Source organism: Gopherus evgoodei, chromosome 3 (genome assembly GCF_007399415.2).
Source record: "Gopherus evgoodei ecotype Sinaloan lineage chromosome 3, rGopEvg1_v1.p, whole genome shotgun sequence".
NCBI lineage: Eukaryota > Metazoa > Chordata > Testudines > Testudinidae > Gopherus > Gopherus evgoodei.
Genome location: NC_044324.1, coordinates 87,774,461 through 87,798,704, shown reverse-complemented (window position 1 = coordinate 87,798,704; position 24,244 = coordinate 87,774,461). Strand labels below are relative to the sequence as shown.

The following is a 24,244-nucleotide window of genomic DNA, read 5'->3' as shown; positions in this document are numbered from 1 at the left end:
GAAGGATTAGTAAGAAAGGAGAAGAGAACAGGAGAAGGAAAAAGAAATACATTAATGAAGAAACAACTCTACATTCTTAATGGAGACCATTAACCATTTTTAGCAGTGAACTCTTTTGTAAGGTGTTCAGATTATATGATAACGGGCATGATAGTTAGATTTGTGTCAGTCTACTGTAAGCCCTCTGGCTCATTAATAATCAGTGTTGATGAGCTCAATCATTACTCAAAATAATGTTATTAATTATTCCAGGACTACTATGGGTTTCCTATTATGAAACACACTAAATATTTTTGTCTAGAAAGTATTTTTTTTAGTGATAGAAAAATAGATCTTCAGTGTTATATGGAAATAGAACTCTCTTTTTCTCCAACAATTAAAACATTCATCTCTGAGGCTTACTGCTTGTAAATAAAAATGGCTGTGATAACACTATATGACAATGTGATACACATATGGTCCTAGGTACCATTAGGTCATCATTTGCAATTTCAGTGATGACTGTGCTCCAATTCTTGCTCTTCAGTGAATTCCCAGTGGAAACCTCATTTCTCTCAGGCAGTCTGCTAACAATAGGATCTAGGATTTTTCTAGTTTATTTTTTGTGTGGTTTTACTAGATAGAAACCCCAATCTCTGACAAGCTTTTCACAGACATATTTCTTTTGCTCAATCGTACTGTGAAGATTTCCCCCCCGTCAAATGTTTTAACTACAGTTTCACAGACTTCAGCAATATTTAAATCCCTGTGAAAGCTGTTGAAATTCTGGAATGAGCTTTAATTCATGTTTTGACCTGCATAAGGATAAATAATATGCATAAATTTTTATGCATTATGTTCAGCTGGTACAGACAAATGTATTAATCTGTTTTAGTTACACTGAATAACTGAAGTTTGGCAGTTTTATGCATGTGTAAGTGATGAATATTACAGTAAAAGTAATATGAAGGATTACAGGTAAAGGGCCAGGAAACAGAAAGAAAAGTCTTCCCTTTTTGGTATACTACTACCTATTTACTCTGATAAAGACTGATCACTGATGTAAACAAACCAGAAAGTGATGCATCCACTTGCCTGATTAATTTACACTTCTGTTTTCAAAGATTGCAATATGCTTAATTGTGGAATTTACATAATCTAGGACCTAAAATGTGCTAAAATTAAAGAGTCCCAAGAATAATGCATAAGGAGAAACTCTAGATTTTGACTATTTAAATCACAATTGTGTGTGATTTTATCATTTGGGAGCATACAATATGCATTTTCCCGACCATACAACTAGGATTCTAGTTGCAATTCAGCCAGTTTTATTCTCTTTAGGTTCTTTTTAAAGAAATAATCAAAAATAGATTTGAGATTTTACAAGATTAGTATCCCTATTCTACTGAGAAAAGGGGATCTATTTTCAGAAATAGAAAAATCATAGTTCTTTCTGCTGGGCTTTAAAGATCTCTAAAATCATGAACTCATATGTTCCCTTCTTAAGAATAGGTATGAAATTGGAAGCACAGGAATGACTATGCTGACATCTGTGTTAGTTCTCTGTTTTCTAATTCATAGTGTGAGCTCCTGTGTATGTTTTCAGAAGCCTATGCCCACTGTGAAAAGGGAATGGAAATAAAAGGAAAATAGAAGGGCTTGCTTTGCTAGAAGTTGGGAACATGTAACAAAAAGAGAGGCTGCCACTTTCCAAATTCCTTATTTTGACAGGGTCTCTTACTTCTTTAAAAAACAGAAATTAACAAAACAACTGTGGGTTTTGTGTCTTGCTACCCTCCTGCCACCATGAGAGCTGATCCTTCCCCATTCCTCTGAGTGTAATATATAACAAACAGATACAAAGGCTAAAGGCAGGCTTTTAATAGTTGCAGTTAGGAGGAGGGAAGCAGTGCCACAGAAACACTTTTAAGTAGAAAGGTTTCTCTGCAGATAATTGCCCATGGTAAATTAACATGAAGTCCTCCAGTACGAGTACATACTTTCTAATGGAATACACTGTTTTTCTTCAGGGTTTTTATCCAGAATATTTTTAATTGATTGCATATCATACACTACTCACAATTCTGTTACCTTATTGGAAGTCAAAATACATGCCCCACTCACAAACTACACTGCAAATCTTGTTCAAAGAAGCATCCACACATACATGCAAATTTTAAAAGAACATTACCAAAAATCTTATTGAAATGGCTTATTCTTTTCTACCTGCCAGAGCAGAATTTTTCCAGTAAAATTGAGATAAAACATGAACAGGGAGTAGAGAAGAGAGGAAGGATCAGAAATAATGTGAACTACCTTGAATATTTTTTAACTAGTTCTTCCTAGCTTTGAAATGGCTTGGCCTTGAAATTCCATCTGTTTTCTAATGATTCTCCAAGTTTCTCATAGTGAACCACATCTATATAGAGAGGCTGTTTTACAGACCACATTCAGTCCCATTCTTTGTAACTTACCTTCCTGCCCTCAACCTAACAACCACCCTGGGGCAACTACACCATTTCCTTATGTGAGAAAATAGTTCACGTCGCTTTACTTGTTTTTTTAACACAGTTTAGTACCACTAGACTAGTCAGCTCTGTGAGAGCTCCCTGCAAATACTTCATGAGAGCCATCTTCTTCATCTGTCGGGTATAGTGAGAATCGGTGTCTTTGACTAGTTGTGAAGCGTGTTAGTGAAGATATCTAAGACCAGATTGAGACTGTGCTCCCATAGATCTGAGCATGGGCAATTCCTTTCTTCCATCCCACTTGCTCAAAAGGGGAAACAATCTGTACCAACTCTTTATTTTGAAGATAATTTCCTCATTGCACCAGTTCAACTATCAGCTCACTATCAACCCCTTTCCATCTTCCATCCTTTTCCCTCTGGAAAGCTGCCACATGTGCAGACATCACTGTTGGCCCTGCACCTGAGCTGAGATGCAAGGTTCCCATGCAGAGGGCATGGAGTCTTATTCTCACTAGGGGTATGTCTACGCTGAAGCTGGGAGTGTGCCTCCAGCCCAGGTAGACAGATGTGTGCTAGCTCTTCTCAAACTAGCATGCTAAAAATAGCAGTGTAAATATTGCCACACAGGTGGTAGCACAGGCTAGCCACCCAAGTACAAGCTTGCCTGTCCCCCCGGGTCCAACACCACTGTTTATAGGCTCACTCCCAGCTCCAGTGCTAACATACCTTTAATCTCCTACACAGTTGTGCTAAGGCCAGGAATGATGTGGTCCTAAAGAATCAGGTTTATAAATCCTATTGTGACCCTGGTCACCTGATCACCATAATAGGGAGAGAGATCGGAGAGCAACAAATAGGGAACCACGCTGGTGTGCGTGCATGTGTGCGCATGCGCGTAGGAGAGGCCTGAAGAATGGAAGAGAGAGGTGCCCATCAAGCAAGTTAAAGATGCTCAAACCAATCCATTTTTGGGTTCTTTATTTAAAAAGCTCTTCTCCCCCTATATGTAGCTACCTCCTAAAAGCTGGGGTGCAGGTGGCACCTCATCAGCTGACCAAGAAGATGAAAATGCCATTAGTGCTTCTAACACTGAATAATACTTTAAATATTGTTTTTAAACCTTAATACAATTCCCAGGCAAAGAACGTTGTATATTTACAGCCTTACCTCCATCTTAACAGTGATGGAAGTGAAGAACAAAAAACCTTTTCAGGGAATCTGAGTTATTTTCAAACAAAACAAAAAAACTAAAACAGCAGAAAGTATGAAAACGCAAAATTAAGGGCACCCAAACAACCTTCTCTCTCACCTTCCATCACTGTCCTCAGAACCACCAAAGCACATGAGACAATCCTACAGTCTAATACCTTAATTGCAGTGATATTTATTAACACACTGATTGAACTGAATGGTAGCATTTAAAATGAAGTGTGGCTTTACTGTATATTGCTATAAATAACTTGCTTTATTTTTAAGACCATATGCAGTCATTAAAAATGGAAAGGCTTTCTAATAATTCTCTCTCTCACACTGTCTGTCTTGTCCACTTAGATTGTAAACTCTTCAGGGCAAGAACTGTCTTGCACTATGTTTATGTTGAGTGCCTAGCGCAATGAGACCTGATCTCAGTTGAGCCTTCCAGGCATTACTGTAGTACAAATTATTAACAATAATAAAAAAATAACAGCTCTCTTGTTGGAAAGTAACTACATTCAGAACCATCACTCAGAATATTTACCCCAAAGTATATGGTTTTCAAAAAAAAGTTGCAATATTTGGGGCTATAAGCCTGTTAAAGGCCAGATGCAATGTAGATAGATTAAACCTCAGGAATGCAAGATGATAGGGGAATCATACTTACACATATCACTGGTGCAAAATCAAGCCACATACTCCAACATTTCCCCATTTCACAGGCAAACCTATGCAAATGAAGTGAATTTAAGATGACCACAACAGCAGAAAGTCCATATGAAAACCTCTCTCTCTTACATGGTAAGTGTGATAACAATGCAAGATGGAAGGACCATGGGTATAAGGGCAGAGTTAGGTTGGTTAAGGTGATATAAACTGGGCATTTCCTAACATCTTAATGTTTAATGGCATTTTTTTTCTTTTTATTTCCGTTTTCTATTTGTTTTTTGTTCCCTAACTTGGAATTTCCTGGTTAATTTTTCAAAAAAATTACATTTGTCTTCTCTTCTCAAGCAATTTATATTTATAACTGTTACTCTAGCTAAAATTTGTCTAGTGGGAATATACACTGAAATAAACATGCATATAATGATACTAGGATGTTTTTGTGAAATGTCTACATTAAAGAAATGGTAAAAAATCAAGTTTAAGAAATACAATATTGTAAAACTGAAAGTTTAACAGAAGGACTTCTTCAAGTCAACCCCAAGAGGAAAATAATAAGTAATTTTAAATTAGGCGAGCTATACAGTATATTACTGGATATAACATGGCTGTTAAATGTTATACATTTGTTCATTACACTGTTTGTTTGTTGAAACCAGGCACCTCTTACTGAGGTAAAGAAGAATGAAACTGTACTGCATTTATTAATGGCTTAGATAAATATAAATAATTCATGAAGTCATATTCCTAACTGAGGTATGAAATAGCTGATAATAAATTATTGCATGGAACCCTTTTTCTGCAGTGAAGCCTTTAATTTAAGGGAGTAGAGTGTGAAATACCACTTTCTAGATCCTGTGTCTGATGAAATTATGGGAATACCACTGTCTTCAAAATGTGCTCGCTCCAAACAACATTTTAATTATGTGCTCTACAGTTGACTGAAATTCAAAAAACAAAAAGCCCTCCACATGGGTCTAATTCATCAAAAAGAAAGCTTTAAGTGAAAAATGTTCAGTAGAATTTCGTTGTGCAGCGGGAGAGAAAAGTAAACAAACAAACCACTGTATGTGGGGGGAAGTGGTGGGGAGAGTGCATGTGTGCAAGTGACCTGAATGCCAATACATTGGTCTGGACAAATAAATTTATGTGGAAGCCACATGTGCACAGAATAAGTATACGAGCACCCTCCTGTAAAGAAAAATAACTAATGAAATATACATTTTTCTGTAAGGGGAAGAAAATGAAATGTTAACAAATGTGGTTTAGCCAGTATCCCTTTAGAACTGAAAGTGAAAAAGAATACACTGAGAAATGGCATTCCTGAACCAACAGAATGTGAACGCCTGAGAGTCTTATTCTAACCTATTGAACTTCTATGAGTATGTTGATTTCTGGAGCTTATGGCCAAAGCAACTCTGCTAGAAGACTGTGTATTTTTATTCATATTCATTTCATTTGACATGGACAGTATATTTTTTTAGGTCATGACAGTATGAATTCTACTGCTAATTTACTAATTTAATAACGCCACTAGCTGTCACCTTCAGTCCCCAACTAAAACCTCTCCAGTGCATCATCAGGGATCTACAACCTATCCTGAAGGACGATCCCTCACTCTCACAGACCTTGGGAGACAGGCCAGTCCTCGCTTACAGACAGCCCCACAACCTGAAGCAAATACTCACCAGCAACTACACACCAAACAACAAAAACACTAACCCAGGAACCTATCCCTGCAACAAACCCTGTTGCCAACTCTGTCCACATATTTATCCATCATAGGACCTAACCACATCATCCACACCATCAGGGGCTCATTCACTTGCACATCTACCAATGTGATATATGCCATCATGTGCCAGCAGCAATGCCCCTCTGCCATGTACATTGGCCAAACTGGACAGTCACTACACAAAAGAATAAATGGACACAAATCAGACATCAAGAATTATAACATTCAAAAACCAGTCAGAGAACACTTCATTCTCCCTGGACACTCAATAACAGACTTGAAAGTGGCAATTCTTCAATAAAAAAAACTTCAAAAACAGGCTCCAACGAGAAACTGCAGAACTGGAATTAATTTCCGAACTGAACACCATCAGATTAGGCCTGAATAAAGACTGGGAGTGGATGGGTCACTACAAGAACTGAAAAAAGCTAATTTCCCCATGCTAATTTGCCCGTACTGTTACTCACACCTTCTTGAGTGTAAGGGTAAAAGGGTAAACGGAATGACATGAGTAATTATAGGCCTATCAGTCTGATATCAAGCCCAGGCAAGATAATGGAGGGGCAGATATTAAACTCAATTACAAAAGAATTAAAGGAGGTTAATATAATTAATGGCAATCAACATGGATTTATGGAAAATAGATATTGTCAAACTAAAATGATATCCTTTTGTTGGATGAGATTAAAAGTTTGGTTGATGAAGGTAATAGTGTTGATGTAACATACTTGTATTTCTGTAAGGCATTTGATTTGGTTCCATATGACATTTTGATTAAAGAACAAGAATGATATAAAATTAACATGGCACACAATAAATGGATTAAATGCTGGCTAACTAACAGCTCTCAATTATAAAGGGGGAATTGTCAGTGAGCGGGCATGTTTCTAGAGCAGTCCTGCAGGGATCTATTCTTTTCTCTTTGCTATTTAGCATTGTTATCAATAACCTGGAAGAAAAACATAAAATTATCACTGATAAAGTTTGCAGATGACTCAAAAATTGAGGGAGTGATAAATAATAAAGAGCACAGGTCACGAATACAGAACTAAGCTGGGCACAAGCAAACAATATGCATTTTAATGTGACTTGACGTAAATATACACATCTAGGAACAAAGAGTGTAGGCCAGACTTATAGGATGGGGATTCTACCCTGGGATGAAATGACTCCGAAAAAAATGTGAGGGTTGTTGTAGATAATCAGCTGAACATGAGCTCTCAGTGTGATGCTGTGGTCAGAAGGCCTAATGTGATCCTTGGATGCATAAATGGGAATCTCAAGAAGGAGTTTTTGTGTATTTGGCACGGGTCTGACCGCTGATGGAATACTGTGTCCACAATTCAAGAAGGATGTTAATACATTGGAGAGGGTTCAGAGAAGAGCCACGAGAATGCTTAAAGGATTAGAAAACTTGCCTTATAGTGATATACTCAAAGAGTGATATACTCAAATATACTCTATTTAGTTTAACAAAGAGAAGATTAAGAGGTGACTTGATTTGAACCTGTATTTAATAATGAGCTCTTCAGTCTAGAAGAGAAAGGTCTAACACAATCCAATGGTTGGAATTTGAAAGCACTCTAACTGATATTGGAAATAAAGCATAAATTGTTAATGAGCATAATTACTCATTTGAACAATTTAGCAAGGCTTGTGGAGGATTTTTAAATCAAGACTGGATATTTTTTTCTAAAATATATGATCCAGAGGTCCCTTTGAAGCTATGATCAGCAGAGCACAACTTACAGTATCTCTGAGGCTGCTCCATTTTGGAAGAGGGGTTAAATTGACTCCTTAACAGCCTCAGGATCAGTGAATCCCTAAGGTAGCCTACAGCTATTTTTTCACTCCTACTTCAGACCTGCTCTGATGCTTAATTCTGCCAAATAGAGGCTAAAGCTGCTGTTGTTTGTGTCCAAGCCGCCTCTTTCCCCTGCTCCCTCTTGCTCTGTCTTCCTTCTAGCAGCCCCTAGTCTTTCTCTTCTGCTCTGCTACACTGAGATGCACAGAACAGGCAGTTCGGAAACCAGCAATGAAAGTGGTGTAAGAGCAGCAGGGGAGAAAGAAGGGCTGCCCCTGAAAGCCCAACAGCTGCAGAAACAGTGTCTCCTGGAGGAGAAACTCAAACATCAAAGTAATTTTGTTTTCATTCCCAGCTTCTCTGGATAGACAGAGGGACTTGGAACAGAAAGGAGAAACTTTGATTATGATAGATCAGATCAGGACTGAAAATGGGTAACAAGTTCTTTCCCTGAAAGTGATAAAGATGAAAAAAATAGATCAAGATAAAATTAGAAACTCTATAAAATGTTCACCAAAATTCTGCCCATGCTTTTAAAGTACTCAAATTCTATTCAAACTTACATGGGTCACTTCACATTAACTCTGATGTTTATTACAGAATACAGCTTGACTTGGCAGAATTTGATTTTTATTTTGTTATAATTTCTATGGATAATATGTTTATTTTTAAACCTTTAGATTTTGTATTGATTTAAATTTTCACACTTGTGCAAGATCATGGGTTTTAAGTACATTTTTTATTTCAATTTTCACAGTGAAGGAAATTGCAGGAGGGTAAGACAATAATTATTTAATGAGAGTAGACACTCAGATTCAAAATGTGAAGACTTCATAATGATTAAAATACAAATTATCACCCTCACATGTCAAAATATACAGAAGAAAAATCCTTAAATCAAACTCTCAAGTAGCATTTTTCTTCCTTTGCCTATCTGTAAATTTCAGCAGTTGCCAAACTGCTGCTGCTGCTTAAGAGCTGGTCTGCTGATTCTTCCCACCAATCAGGTGGTGTGGGTAACCGTGATGTCTCCTAAAGGCCAGTTATGCTCATTAGGTTGCCTGAAGAGTGGCTTTGCTGTAGGTCCTGATTCCTGACCACATCCTTCCCTTAAGAACACCTTGTAAGGGCCTTTGGGCCTGGTTTGTTGGGGTACTTCTGATGGAACTCTCATAATAGGTCCAGGACATGGATATTCTCTAATGGTTCTCAACACTGCTTATCTGGACTATAACATTTTGAGTCTGCCAGGTATTGAAGACTTCCCCTAACTCACTGAAAGTCAAGGATCCAGTGGACCAAGTACATGGACAGTTATGTGTGGTGGCAGGTTGGAGTGGTTTGGGTATGGATTCTCAGTGCGGAGCTTTAAAAGTGAGATGCTAAAGACAAGGTGGATCTTCAAGGATTCCAGGTATTGGTAGTCTAGTTTGGTGGATACACTGCTTGACTTAAGGTTTTGGGAAGACAGCCACACCTTGTCCCCTATGACCAGACTGGGGGGCAACCTGACTCTTGGTCAATGTGGTGTTTATACCTCTTTGGTGGTCTGCAAGTGTTCCGTGAACTCCCAGTGCACTTGGTGTAGGTGGGAAGCTAAATCTGTGATAGCCAGTACTGCAGAACTTACAGGTAAGTCTGAGTGGAAATTGGGGTGAAAACCATAGTTTGCAATGAAGTGGCTATGTTGGGTTGAAGTATGGATTGGATTTTTATACGTAAACTCAGAATAGCACAAAATTGGGTGATAGACTTGAGAAGTCTCCTTAAGGAGTTTGAGAAATTCCCAACAGAATCAATAGATGAACTGGGGTCCCCACTACAATATAATGCCTCTTTGTACCCGATGGTAACAGAAGACATTTTCCAAAAAGAGTCAAACCATCTCTTGTGCTTTAGGAACAGCACAACATGGGATGAAGGGTGCCATCTTTCTTAGGAGGTTGATAGCAACCAGGATTACCAAGTATTCCTGGGAAAACGGCAGTTCTATAATGAAGTTCATTGATATAGTAGACCAAGGCTATGGAGGCGTAGGAAGAGGCTGGAAGAAATCTAGGATCTTTTATTCTAGGTTCATGTTGCAGGCACAGAGCTTACAGGACCTTGTATAAGCCTTGACGGAAACTCATAGACCTGTAGAATCTTGAAACCATATTCCAGGCCTTGAATTAGCCCAAATGAAACACAAGCCACAAAACATGGCATAGTTTCAATGCCTGAAACCTAAGTTGTCCCACTCGAACATAAATACAACCCTTACGATAGAGAAGGCCATTCTGTAATTGGAACTCAGAGTCAGTATAGGTACCTGCATCATTCAGTGTCTGGCAGATTTGGGTTGTGAATGGGTCACCAGGGAGCAGATGGAATGTCAGACTGCTGTTAACTGTCCTGTTGATAATGTTGGACTCCTTAAGCATAATGGCAGATGGCTTTTTCCTATGTTCAAGACATGTAATTTGAGGCCTAGGATATCTGCCTTCCCATTTCTTATCCCTGAGTGATACTGGGGGTTCTCAAACTTCATTGCACCACAACCCCTTTCTGATAACAAAAACTACTACATGACCTCAGAAAGGGGGACCTAATCCTGAGCTCACCCAAGCCCAGATGCCCTCTGGGGGGGGGGGGCAAAGCCGAAGCCCAAGGGCTACAGCCACAGGCAAGGGACCTGTAACCAGAACTCCGCCACTCAAAGATGAAGCCCTTGGGCTTTGGCATCTGCCCCAGGCCGGCTAAGCCAGCCCAGGTAACCCAATTAAAATGTGGTCCTGACCCACAGTTTGAGAACGGCTAGGTTATCAGAAAGTCAAAGTGAGTAAAGAACTGGTGGATCTAGAATTGGTTAAGGGATCTAGCAATCTGTAGGTACTCCAGGTTCTTCTGGTCTGTCATAACTTGGACCAGGTTCCAGGCGCCTCATAGGAAGTGGTGCTCACTCACTGAAAGTCGTCTTGATTGCCAGTAGCTTCTTGACCCAAATATTGTAATTTTTACCAGTGGGGGTTAGCTTCCAAGAATAAAAGACACAAAGGTATGTGGGGGCCTGTATGTTGAGACAAAACTGCACTGGTGGCAAAATGTGAGGTATCAGCCTCGATTGTAAATGGTTTAGTGGGATTTCAGTGAATAGGGATGGGAGCTGGGGTGAATGCCCTCTTCAGTCAATCAAAGACCAGCTGAGCCTCCATGGACGAGGAGAAGTGGGCTCCATTTTGTAGAAGTGCTGTTCTGGATGCAACCAGGCAAAATAATCCTACAATAAATTGCTTGTATAAATTGGCAAACATCAGGAATTGCTGCACCCAGTGTGCATCCTTGGATGCAGCAAAATCAGATATCACCACTCACTGGTCAGTTCCTTAGGTGAGACAATATAGCCCAAGAAATCCACTGTGTTCTCATTGAAGTCATATTTCTTGAACTTCGTGTGGAGGTAGTTTTGGCAGTATCTGTCCAAAACAGTACATACATGATAAATGTGGAGGACCTGACTTTCAGAGAAAATGAAGAAGTCATCCAGGAAAATGACAGATTGGTCCAGCATGTCCCTAAAGATGTAATTTATGAAATGCTGGAAGGTTGCCAGGCACTGCATAACCCAAATGGCATGACCAAATACTTGAAATGGCCATATCTGATATAGAAAGTGGTTTTCAACTATTCTTCTTTCTTGCTCCTCACCAGATTATACTCTCTGTGAAGGTCCAACTTTGTGACGATGTTGGCAGAGAAGAGTAAGCGGTCCTGGTTAAAAGCTCAATAATCTTTCCTTGCCACTAAGAAAATCAAAGCCCCCGCTGGGGATATGGAGGGGCAAATTACCCTTTTCTTCTGGTTTTCATAGAATCATATCATAAAATCATAGGATCGGAAGGGACTTCAAGAGGTCATCTAGTCCAGTTCTCTGCACTCAAGGCAAGACTAAGAATTATCTGGACCATTCCTGATGGGTGTTTATCTAACCTGTTCTTAAAAATCTCCAATGATGGAGATTCTATAACCTCCCTAGGCAACGTATTCCAGTGCTTAACCACCCTGACAGTTAGGAACTTTTTCCTAATGTCCAACCTAAACTGTTCTTGCTGCAATTTAAGCCCACTGCTTCCTGTCATAACCTCAGACTTTAACAAGAACAATTTTTCACCCTCATCCTTGTAACAACCTTTTATGTACTTGTAAACTGTTATGTCCCCCCTCAGTCTTCTCCAGACTAAACAAAGCCAATTTTTTTTTCAATTTTCCTTCATAGGCCATGTTTTATAGACCTGAAATCTTTTTTTTTTTTTGGTTCTTCTCTGGAATTCCTCCAATTTGTCCACATCTTTCCTGAAATGTGGTATCCAGAACTGGACACAATATTCCAGTTAAGGCTGTATCACTGCAGAGTAGAGCAGAAGAATTACTTCTTGTGTCTTGCTTACAACATTCCTGCTAATACATCTCAGAATGATGATTGCTTTTTTTGCATCAGCATTTTACTGTTGACTCAGATTTAGCTTGTGATCCACTCTGACCCCTTTCTGCAGCACTCCTTCCTAGGCAGTCATTTCCCATTTTGGATTCTCATTTTGTGTCTCTGAATTCTTTGGCTGAGATAAAGGTTGCTGGTCCTAGGTTGGTTCTCAGGAAATAAGATTTTAAATAAAATGGGAATCAAAACTTACCATGCCTGACTGCCAGTGCATGAGCGAGTTATGGGCGACAAGCCAGGAGATGCCAAGGACAACTGATGAATGCAGTGCACAAGTTAGCTCAAACAGAATGATTTATCGATGGCCTCAAAGTGTCCTTACCTGTAAGGGAGCAATCTGGTGGGTGACTGGTACCAATGAAAGAAGTGACCTGTATATGGACTCCACTAACTCATGGGAGTGGAATGGAAATCCTTTTGCTGGGTGGAGATATGGTGTGCTCGGTCAAACTCCAGATCCATGAAATTGCTTGATGCACTCGAGTCCACCCAAATCTCTAGGTTGGTGTAGGGTATGGCAGAGTGCTGGAGCTGGAGAGGTGTTGGATGCTGATTGGCCATCCCCAGAGTTCAGGTGGACAAGTATTGGTGCAAACTTGTGGGGAGAAGGAAGGGTTCCAGTCTAGCCTAGATCCCCCCTTTGGGGCTGGGGCTTGGGATTTCTTGATCAGGGCACAGATCAGATATTGGAAGGGCAACTTGATGCAAAATGTCCTGATTCCCCACAATATAGGGATAGGCCCAATGCCCTGGGTCAATTTGTCTCCACATTACAGGGCTGGACCTGATCAACTTCCATCAGTCTGGATGACAGAGAAGTGATTGATAATGAGTGTGGTGTCAGCAGAGCTGGCAAGCTCCAGGAGAACAATTCTTTTTCTTGGTGGAATTTGGTCAGGCAGTCATCAATCTTGCTGCATAAGTCAACTATAGCATCCAGGCTGAATTACACTCATGCCAGTTCATCTTTAATATCATTGTTTAGGCTGAGCCAGAAATGATAACACAGAGTAGCCTGTTTTACTAGGTGTCTCATACCACAAATTGGAACTCTGATGCATATTTAGTAACTGGCTGGTGTTCCTGCTGCAACATGAGAAAAACATCTGGACTCCAAAGAAATGTCTAGAGGTCTAAATGCTTGCTCATTATAGGAATTCTCCAGTTGTATGTTTGCAACTTGGGTAATCGAAGATTACCACCATAGTTCAGACAAAGTCCTCAAATTGTCCCAGAAGTTGGCTTGATTTTTCCAGAAGTGAAGATGCCCAAGCCAGGGCCTTCCTGCTAAGCAGGCTGATATTTAGTCCCAGTTGGAGGTGGTCAGTAGGGTGCAACTGAGGACGTAGCAGAAATAGGAGCTGCCTCTGATTTAGGAAGCCATGAAACTTGTTGTGATCACCGCTGAACTTTATAGTGGGAGTGGGGATAAGAACTGAAATCAGTGAGGCTTGAGCTTGCAGGACCGCCTTCTGTGCCAGCAGGGCAGCAACCTGGGCACGCAAATCCACAGGGCTCCCACTATCTCCAGCAGAGAGATATTGACCTTTAGAGGATCCTTGCTCACCGTATGCCTACTTCCCTTATTGTTTATGGGGTTTGGTTCTGCTCAGACAGTCAGAGACTGGGACATGGGTGGCTGTGCCTAGTGAATGCGGAAGGAGTTGGGTCTAGTGGTTAAAGCAGGAGTCAGTAGCAAGGAACAGGAGCTCAGAAGTCAGGAATTGGAGCCCAGGGTCAGAACCAGGTTGGAATATACAGAACTATGATTTCCACACAGGGTACCGTTGCAATCATATTCACTTATTGCAATCACTGAAATTATAATGCTATTAATATGTCTGAGTAGTTATATTAAAATTACCAAAAAAAAAAAAAACCAACCACCACAACAATAACAAAAAACCTCCATAGATAAAGCTGTCTGATAATATTAGCTAGTTTTTCTTTGTAAGACCTTCCAATAACTTTCTCTTCTTAACCTTCCTTATGCTAGTGTTTCTTGACTTAAAGTATGGTAGACAATTTCCCTCACAAGGTGATTTACAGCATGTTTTAAATACAGGTAAAATAAATGATATTTGTCGGTCACATTAGAGAAAAAAAAACATAGGACATGCTCATTCCAATGTCAAGATGATGAAATTCTTGATATAAAAATAAACTAAAAGTAGGACAAAATACTGTTCTCTCAAGCAGGTCATTCCATTTTTCTAACATACCCTTTAACTCTGTATAGCACTAATGCCTTAGTCCATTTAAAAATATGTCTTCTCTAAAATCTAAGGGTAGATCTTCAGCTCATATACATCAACATAGCTCAGTGGGATTTAAGCACATGCTTAGGTGCTTACTAAATTGTGATCTAAGCCCCCAGTCCTGCAATCAGGTCCTTATGTCCACTCAATGGGAATCTACTCAGGAACTGATTGCAGGGTTAGGAATTGCAATCACAGTTCCATAATTAGATACAGAAAGTTTTAGTTCATTGTTTTGTGTCCAGGGGTTATGTATAACATACTCCTATGACTGTTTTCCCAATAATCTTAGGGAACTCGATACTTAAACTTTTCTACATAGCAGAACTATGAATGCCCACCACATTTGCCTATGCAGTCACTGCACTACCACTACATAATTTACGCTATACCATAAACACAAAAAATACTTCAAGAGATCAAGTTCTTGTCAAGTATTTCCTTTAGTTGAATTTGCATACCCCTTCTAGAGCACGGGCATTATACAGGCAAACTTCCTGTCATTTTTTTAGGATAAGCAAGATATCCTTTTCTAAGTTAAACTAGATCCATAAATTGTGTTAATATAATATGGTATATTTAGTTAGTTGGAGGGAGGGGGAGAAAAACTGCTTTAGTTTATGGAGAGCAACGATACTGTATGTTGGAGCTTTTTTGTGCTATCACTACAGCTAAGATTAATGAGCACAGAACAAATGCTTGACATATTACCTACCCATGGGAGTTCCAACGCCGTAACCTTTTGAGTCTATCAGGCCTCCAATCTGTGTTAGGTTACAGTTCCGCTGTGTGACAAACTCAATGGTTGTGGATTCCATTAGAAAGGCATAATCAGAGGTGAGTACACGCTGGATGCCTTCTTCATTACTTTTGACAAGCACCGACTGCCTCCTGCTACTCATAAAGGCCCACATCTTGTCATAAGTGGAGATTTTTGATTTCTGAAACATAAAATATTAAAATATAATATTAACATGAATACGTTTATGACCAAGCAGAAAAAGCCAGTTAACACAGTATTTCTAGAAATAATTGTATTCATTTAATACTTTCTATCTATAAAGGGTACAGATTTCCAAAAGTACTCTGCTCCCATTTAGACACCAATATAATTAGCCAAACCTTCAAAAAGCTGATCACATTGGGTGCTTGGTTCTTTGAAAAATCAAGGGTGAAGTCCTAGCACCGCTGAAATTAACAGAAGAAACTTCCACTGACTTCAAGAGGGCCAAGATTTCACCCCTGACTGTAAGTATCACAAACAATACTTTTGGTTGCTTGACATTTTTGGAAGTCTGACCCTTATTTTGATGCCTAAACAGTCACGGAGCTCTTTTGAAAAACTGACAGCATCTGACATCTTGAAGGATCTCAAAACACTTCATAAATGACAGTATATGAATAAAAGACCATGGAAATTCAATCACGTCTGGGATGGAGGGTGGCAGCCTTCTGGTCCACGGTACACTGTAACAACAATCTGAGGAGGGGAACTTCCAGCCAAAGATATTATGAACTTTATTGATAATACTGTTTTGTTAGTGTCAAAAAACTAAGCCCCTTATTTGTTGCTTCATTCACTGAGTATTCACAGGAAACGGTATAGTTTAGTGGAGATAGGACTGTGAGAAACCAGACCAGAGTTCTATACCCCGTTCTGCTATGTGACCTTAGACAAGTCACTTTGCCTTTTGACAGCACATTGCCACTTCTGTAAAATAAGGCTGATAATATGTACCATACTTTGTTAAAGCACGTGAGACTTAGGGATGAAAACCACTATATATGTATTAGGATTCCTACTTTATTGCATTGTGTTACCCACACCTTCATCCAAGAATGTCCCAGACCAAGATTATCATTAGGAGATGTTCTGTAATGCCAACGCCTAGCCAATAAAACAAGAGTAGAAATCTGATATAGCAGACTAGTATACCCAGATTCTTCAGGGAGTCTCTGATCTGTTTATGTCAAACCCAAGCATAACTCATTTTGCAGTTCAGGGAAAGACACTAGACAAAGATTGACACTGAAGATCTTTCTGAAGTTCTGCTTACTGGCAGCTTAACTTCCGCCCCAAATGAGAATTAGTGGTGTACATGGGATAGAAAAGGGAACATTTATTCTGAATAAGGATGAGTTTGTATTCCTGCTGAGGTAGAATCCAAGGCTTATTTCAATCTGCTTGGGGACTTCAGAACGTCTATCATTCAAGTATATGAACTAACTCCAGTAGTCAATGCTAATAAAATTGATGAGTTTGAAATCCACCTGCAAGAGCTCACTGATATTGTGCCAAAATATGATATGGTGTTGATTGCAGAGGGTTTCAGTGTGAAAGTGGAGAAAAAAAGATTGTGGATAAGAATATGATGTGGAGACATGGAATAGAAGAAACAAACAGCTTCCTATTCATTGATTTTGGTATGAGAATCAAAAGATTCTTACAAACACTTTATATCAATATTACAGTGTAAGAGAATGCACTTGAGCCCTACACATCAGCTCAATGGGAATCAAAATGATTTTATCATACAGAAAAGAGGGGAAACCAATGTTTTCCAATTACTCCAAAACTCTCCAAAGTGCTTATATCACCATTTAGTTCTTTCATCATTCAAGCTTTACCCTAAGTGCATAAAACAATATTTTTTAGCCACTGTAGAATAAACTGAACACAAAAAATTGGTACAGAGAACAACTTTAGTAAACCATTAGATACATTGGTGAGGTGTAAGCTGAGGGGGGAAGCCAAATAAAGAGTACAAGAGAATAAAGTGAAAGACAATCATTAGGATGAAAATGTGTCAAAAATGGAAACTGTTGGTCTCTATTGAAGCATTATAGCATGTAGAAATATATAAGATACTCAACAATGGAGAGAATACACAGATAAACTTCTACAATAAGATGGAAAAGATGACTGATTTAATCAGCTGGGAAGAAGTCCCAGCCACATATGCAAGGGAACTAACATCTCTACGTACTAATGTAGTGAATAAAATGAAAGAACAAAACTTCTGGCTAAGATTCTGTAACATGCTGCTGGGAATACCCAGGGTTGTGAGCCATTGTTACCTCTCTGCCTCAACAAGAGTCAGTTTTGCTGGCAACTAGACTGCGTGTCAACTCCCTACGACACCAGTCTGTATTCCTCACTAGCAAACTCCTCAGGTGAACTCCATATGCGGTCCCAAACCTTGCCTAGCAGGTAACAATCAGTACACTCCAGCCCCTGAGCTACTCAGAGATATTTCTCTGCACAGCCCCTATCACTGTGCATTCAAAGAAGATTCTAAGTTTGCTGTTCTGTTAAAGAATCAGTACATCATAACTTACTAATTTAACTGGGGTGACTATGCCTTTCCCTTCAAACACAGAACTGAATTGGTTTAAAGTAAAGGTAAAATCAATGTTTTCAGGGGTGAAAGTAACTTACAGGACTTACCGGTACTGCTGGAGTCCTGAGGGGGTTGTGCCCTCAACCGGAAGAGACAGTGTCTCTCAAGATTTAAAGACCCTGGAGCACCAGCTGTGGCTGGGAGCCCAGGACCTTTAAATCAACCCAGGGATCCCAGCTGCAGAGGTGGCTGGGAGCCCCCTGGGGATCCTGCCACCGCGGAGCTCCGGACTCTTTATATCCCCACTGCAGCTCCGGCTGCTGGAGCTGCGGGCAGGATTCAAAGGGCTCTGGGCTTCCTGCATTCGGAGGAGTGCTGAGACCTTTAAATCTGGCCCCAGCCCAGCCACAGGAGCTGCGGGCAGGATTTAAAGGGCTCTGGGTTGACCGTAGCCAAGGCAGCCCAGAGTCCAGCCCCGGCAGCCCAAAGCCCTTTAAATCCGGCCCCAGCCCGGCTGCTGGAGCCGCGGGTGGGGGGTTTTAAAGGGCTCTGGGCTGACCGCTGTGGTGGGGAGCCCAGAGCCCTTTAAATACCAGCCGCAGAAGCCGGTCCGGTCCGGCACGGCGTGCTGGCTCTTGCCGGTACACCATACTGGACTGGACCGGCTTACTTTCACCTCTGAATGTATTTTTAGAAAGAGGATTAAGTGATACCAAGTAACAGAGATAAAGGTAGACATGGTTACAAGAATATAAAAGTTAAAACACACATTTAAAAGTCTAAAACTTAATCTAGCAAGATACTATCTTTGTTCAAGATGGATTCTTTTACCCCCAGTTTTTCTTTTAGCTTTTTACTGGCGAGGACCCAATTCAGACATAAAATTGCTTGGGTTTATTTTGTCTCCTAAAATGACAGATCAAGTCTCTCTCTGCTCGTTATATCCCCAAAGGGATTGACTTTGTCTTACAAGTCTGGAAGGTCTCCTGGGGATTCAGTCTCCTGCGTCTTTCTGGGCTGTGGGAACCATGTTAATTCTCTGTCTCTCTAGTTCAGGATCAGGATAATCCCCATTGATTTAGCTGAATGGCTTTATTTACTGCTAACGTAAATTGGGGTGAACCTGCATTCCTTTGTCTAGGCCAGGGGTAGGCAACCTATGACATGTGCACAGAAGGCAGCATGCGAGCTGATTTTCAGTGGCACTCACACTGCCTGGGTCCTGGCCACTGGTCCAGGGGGCTCTGCATTTTAATTTAATTTTAAATGAACCTTCTAAAATATTTAAAAAACCTTATTTACTTTACATATAACAATAGTTTAGTTATATATTATAGACTTATAGAAAGAGACCTTCTAAAAACATTAAAATGTATTACTGGCACGCGAAACCTTCAATTAGAGTGAATAAGTGAAGACTCAGCACACCAATTCTGAAAGGTTGCCGACCCCTGGTCTAGGACAAAGCTGTTTATCGCCTTTACCCATGCTAGGCTTTCTGGTCTTAAACAAGTCCTAGTAACATCAAACACAGGGAATTCATAACTTCACATACAACATTAACACATGCCTTTTACAATGCTTTCAGATAATACCTTATAAGGTATATTTTGTACAAATATTGTAGCATTGTGTAGGATGTGAATACAGGGGTGCCTAGGGTCACAGATGGCATGCTTGCTGGAATCATTAAATCAATCTTATGCATGTATCAACATTTTATGCATGATTTGTGAGGTTACATGGAAGATGTAGCAATATTTTGGTAATTAGGGAAAGACACTCTTCACCTATCAAAATATGTAGCTCTAAATATAGTGTGAATTACAGAATTCATTTCTCATGCAGACAAAATAAATAATAATAAAAACACCTGTACTGTTTCTATTCATCCTAGAAAAGATAAAGATCAGAGTTGAAGTGATGCCAAGAAAAAGAGACAGCCTACAAATGAACACTAGATGATGTATTTACTGTGTTTTAATATTGTAAGGCAGAGACTTGGGATGTGTTCTATACACAACAGGGAACCTTTTGACACAGACAAAATATCTTTTGATTCAAACAAATCGCAAATGATTTTTTCCCTGTATTTAGTGAAGTACTGTATAGTCTCTAAATCCAAAAGCCAGAACAATCAAAATCATCACAGGCTGGTTTGACATGGAACTAAGGAGAATGACACTACTTATTGCTTCTGGTGGTTATGATTGTGACATTCATATTGATGGAAGCAGATTCTGAAATTCATATTATGCTTCCATTTTTACTTATTTGTGAGCAAATAGGATGAATTGACTTACAGGTTCCATTTGCAAAGTGCATTATGTTGTTTTCGGTTAGCACACTATTTCTGACCTAACTGAAAATCACCGTCTCCACTGGAAGTGATGTCTAGATGGGATAACCTGTGGTGACAAGATTTATTATGCTTGTGCTCCCACAGTACTGCAGGAGATATTCAGTGGCTAATAAAACCAGCTGCCTACACTTTGTGAAATTTGCATTACACTGGAATACAAAAGAGAAGATGGCAATGGAAACATTGCAGCCCAGCCCAACAAGCAGGAAAATTGGAAATGAAGATATTAAGAAAATCAAGAAGTTCAGCTTCCTGGTGATTGGAGATGGCAGCTAAAACAATGACATCCAGAGGCAGCTACCAATGGTGTATTCAGTATTTGTAAATTAAAGATCATTTGAAGACAACAGTGGCAGAAATCATGAACATAAGAATGGTGAAGTCTCTGAGTTAGTCTATTTCTATGCATGTCTGCGAAGGCTGGAATGGGGTGCAGTGTCTTTACTATTGCAGTGTTCCTGCTATATACTGAAGTGTTGGAGAGAAAAGACAAATATTGCAGCACAGCAACAGTATAATGAAACAGGTGAGAAGGAGAAATTATGGGGATGCTGTATGATGGCAAGGGAGAATGCCAAAATAAATAAAGATCAAAGGAAAGGCACAGGATATGGTAGGTAGACAACATCAAACAATGGGTTAGTGAGGGCAAGAGTGGAGGAGTATAAAGCAAAAATGTGCAGCGCAAGGATTGATGCATTGTTCCTCTTTTGTAATTATAACAATATGTACAAAGTGTGCTTTAATTATATCAAATTGTAGTTCTTAACATCTAAAACGTTTAAATCTAATGGGCAACCTCCTAGCCTCAGCTATACTTATGAAACCTTCCTTAATTCTTGAAAGTTGCGTGGGCAGATCAGGGATATTATGTACATCCTCATTTTCTCGCTTTAAAAACAAATAAATCACAAGGATCTAATTCTTTTAAACTGAGAGCTTTTACATTGTGAAGGGACCTTAAAGTAAATGAGAATTAGGCCCAAAGAGTTTATATTTAAATGCAAAAGGAGAAGCCTATAGGCTCAAGAGATTGCATCCCTGGGGAAGTGATATGGTAGTTATTCTTCTGTGTTCTCCATTTGTCACTGATTTCAAAAGAGCGTTGTCCTTTGTTTTGAAGAACACAGCATTCTGAATGTTCAAAAGTCACTTTTCATCATGCCCCAGCTTCATAGATTACACAATCAGAAATGACCAATAAAATAATCTAATCTGACCTCTTGCCTAACACAGGCCAGAGAACCTCACCCAGTAATTCCTGCATCAAGCCCTAACTTCTGTTTGAGCTAGGAAGAAAAGAATGATAAATTCAGGAATGCCCACCTTTGTCAGGGCTGTTCACTTCACATGTAATTCACAGTTAAGCATAGTGAGAACTGTTTCCCGTGACCTTTCAATTTACCATGCTGTGCAGGATGAGGGAAGCTTTCTTTTAACAAAAACAAAATATTTTCTGCTGCTACCCCTTTGAGAAATAGCCTGTAGAATAGTTTAGTTAATAGGTAGAGCTGATGGACAACTCTTTATTAGTATGGGGAAAGTGTTTTTTTCTTAAGTCATTTTCACACTTCAGTTCTCTAAATCAATTCCTTAGCTCCTAAAGAAATCTGAACATGCTAAGGTATGGAAATGTACAGTTAGGACATCCAAAGAATCTTAACTCTGACCTTTAGCGACACCATGCATGTGGCCTTTAATGCACTAATATCGCTGCCTCTCATGTTAACCAATACTGTCTCATTGTTTCTTGGTACTCCCCAATTAGTAGGTCTGTATCCATCTGTTTCCGCTTGTTTTGCATTTAGATTGTAAACTCTTTGTGGCTTGGGTTCTCTTCTTATTCTGTGTTTGTGCAGCACCTAGCATAAAGGGGCCCTGGTCCTTCGGATTGCTAGGAGCTATAGTAAAACAAATGTGAAATAATAGCTACACCATTACGGCTAAAGCATCTTTGTGATTGTAGCCTCAGATTAAACTAAACTAATATTTGAAGACAGAAGAAGAAAAACATGTAATGTCTCTCCCTCTCATGATGTCACCACAGGGCAGAGTTCCGGGTGCTTAATTTCTTAAGGAAAAGATTTTAAATAATTTTTAATAACTAAAATAATTAATAGAATTACTTGTAAAATCTCAGTAAATAATTCTATACTCCAAAAGTAAGTGCTGTAATTCTGGAGAGGATATGGTTTATTTTTCATGCATAGCATATTGTTTGAAATTCCTGCTTTCAATGCAAAACTCAAGCTGGTAACCATTCTATACACTGAACTCACACATGTGTAAGATGCAATTTTGAACCACTACAACTGCAGTACTTTTTGTAAAGTATATGGGGTAATCTCTGACATTTTATACACTAAGTAGCATACACTCTTCTACTAATAGAAGATAATGTGCTAGAACTAAATTAGCTTAATTACAGTTTATCACTCAAGCAGATCAAGTCTGTCAGTATAAATGAAGTTCAGGCTTTTAGTAGGTTTTCTGAGAAGATTATCAGACGTTAAAGAAAATTTTTTACGTAATACTGCATTTTAGCCCTGCACTTGATTTTCATGCCACCTAAAACAGACTCTGGATTTTCTTCAGGCCTCAAAATACAAAGAATGAAAGACACGCTTCCATGTTATCAGACTGGTCTCCTCAATTCCATGACCTCCATTTTAAAAAAAAATAAATCAGAACTGCTGAGGCCTGTAAACCCTTAAGTGAACCAGCCGATTTAGTTTTTGTTCTATCAGCACAAAACCAATATAACCAGTGCATATGAGGCTCTCTTCTTTGTAACGGCAGCTTTCATGGTCCATAGAGCACAAATGAAGAAAGGTAGGAAAGGCGTTCCTGCCAAGAATGGAGTTATGGGGAATGAAAAATGAAGTGCTGAGAAAAATAAATTTTACTGTGCCGCCAACTGTGCTGTTTTTTTTGTTTCAAGAAACCAAAGATAGTGCAAATTTAATATTTAAAAAAAGTAGCTAGAGGTAAAGCTAACAAATTAATAGTTAATGCTGAATTACTGCAATGTTTTCCTTGACAACATTTCACTAGCCAGTTTTGACCTGGAAATAGGAAAAAATTTTGTAGCATGAAAATCACTAATGAATTTCAGAAAGTTTTCTTCTGTTGCATATCAGATGGTTATTGCTGGATTATTACCAGCTGCACAATTATTCTTTCTATAGAATAGCAAGAAAGAAGACAAGTTAACGGTGATGCTTTTTACATTGCCATAGGGTTTTATTAATAAATGCAACACATTGGACAAATACAATTTCATCTGATTTTAAAGAATATCTTATACTCAAATTGCTTTAGAAAGGCAAATGAATTCTTCACCTCTGTTCATTCTGCCTGCTGTCAAATACAAATTAGAATTTAGGACTCTGCATGAGAATACTTGGCCTCCATTATATCTGAACACAGTCTCACCTTCTACAAGCAGTGAGACAATAGTGTCATCAATATTTGTGTCACTCTTGAAAGATGAAGCTGAGAATTTAGTCCACAAATCCGGACAAGGAAAAGTTTATTTACAGCTGACAGACTGAGACTTTATCACAACAACCTATGTTTAACTATAGCAACACTTACATAGCTGCGATATTGGTGTAGAAACTGTTCATGTAACATTTCATGATAAAGTTTATTACACACTATGCTGGAAAGATTTAGCTCGTGCTGAGATTTGAAACAGACTGATCAGGAGTGCTAGGATTCAAACTTACAGCCTCTCATAGCTGCCCTGCTCAAGACCTCAGCACACAATCTGAAACAAAACAAAAATAGGAGTACTTGTGGAACCTTAGAGACTACAGCCCACTTCATCGGATGCATAGAATGGAACATATAAGAAGAGCATATGTATACATACAGAGAAGATGCCATACCAGCTCTGAGAGGCTAATTAATTAAGATGAGTCATTACACTACTTGAATCTATTTCCTTATGATA

General features: G+C 39.2%; 1 protein-coding gene across 4 annotated transcripts in view; it reads right to left on the bottom strand.

Moving 5' to 3' along the window:
- GRIK2 (glutamate ionotropic receptor kainate type subunit 2) overlaps nt 1-24,244 on the bottom strand; it is a 598,580-nt gene that overhangs the window by 32,430 nt on the left and 541,906 nt on the right. For all 4 annotated transcript variants that reach the window (XM_030556012.1, XM_030556013.1, XM_030556010.1 and 1 more), the window contains one exon: nt 15,299-15,524. In XM_030556012.1, coding sequence (XP_030411872.1) covers nt 15,299-15,524 — 226 coding nt within the window. The remainder of the gene's footprint in view (nt 1-15,298; nt 15,525-24,244) is intronic.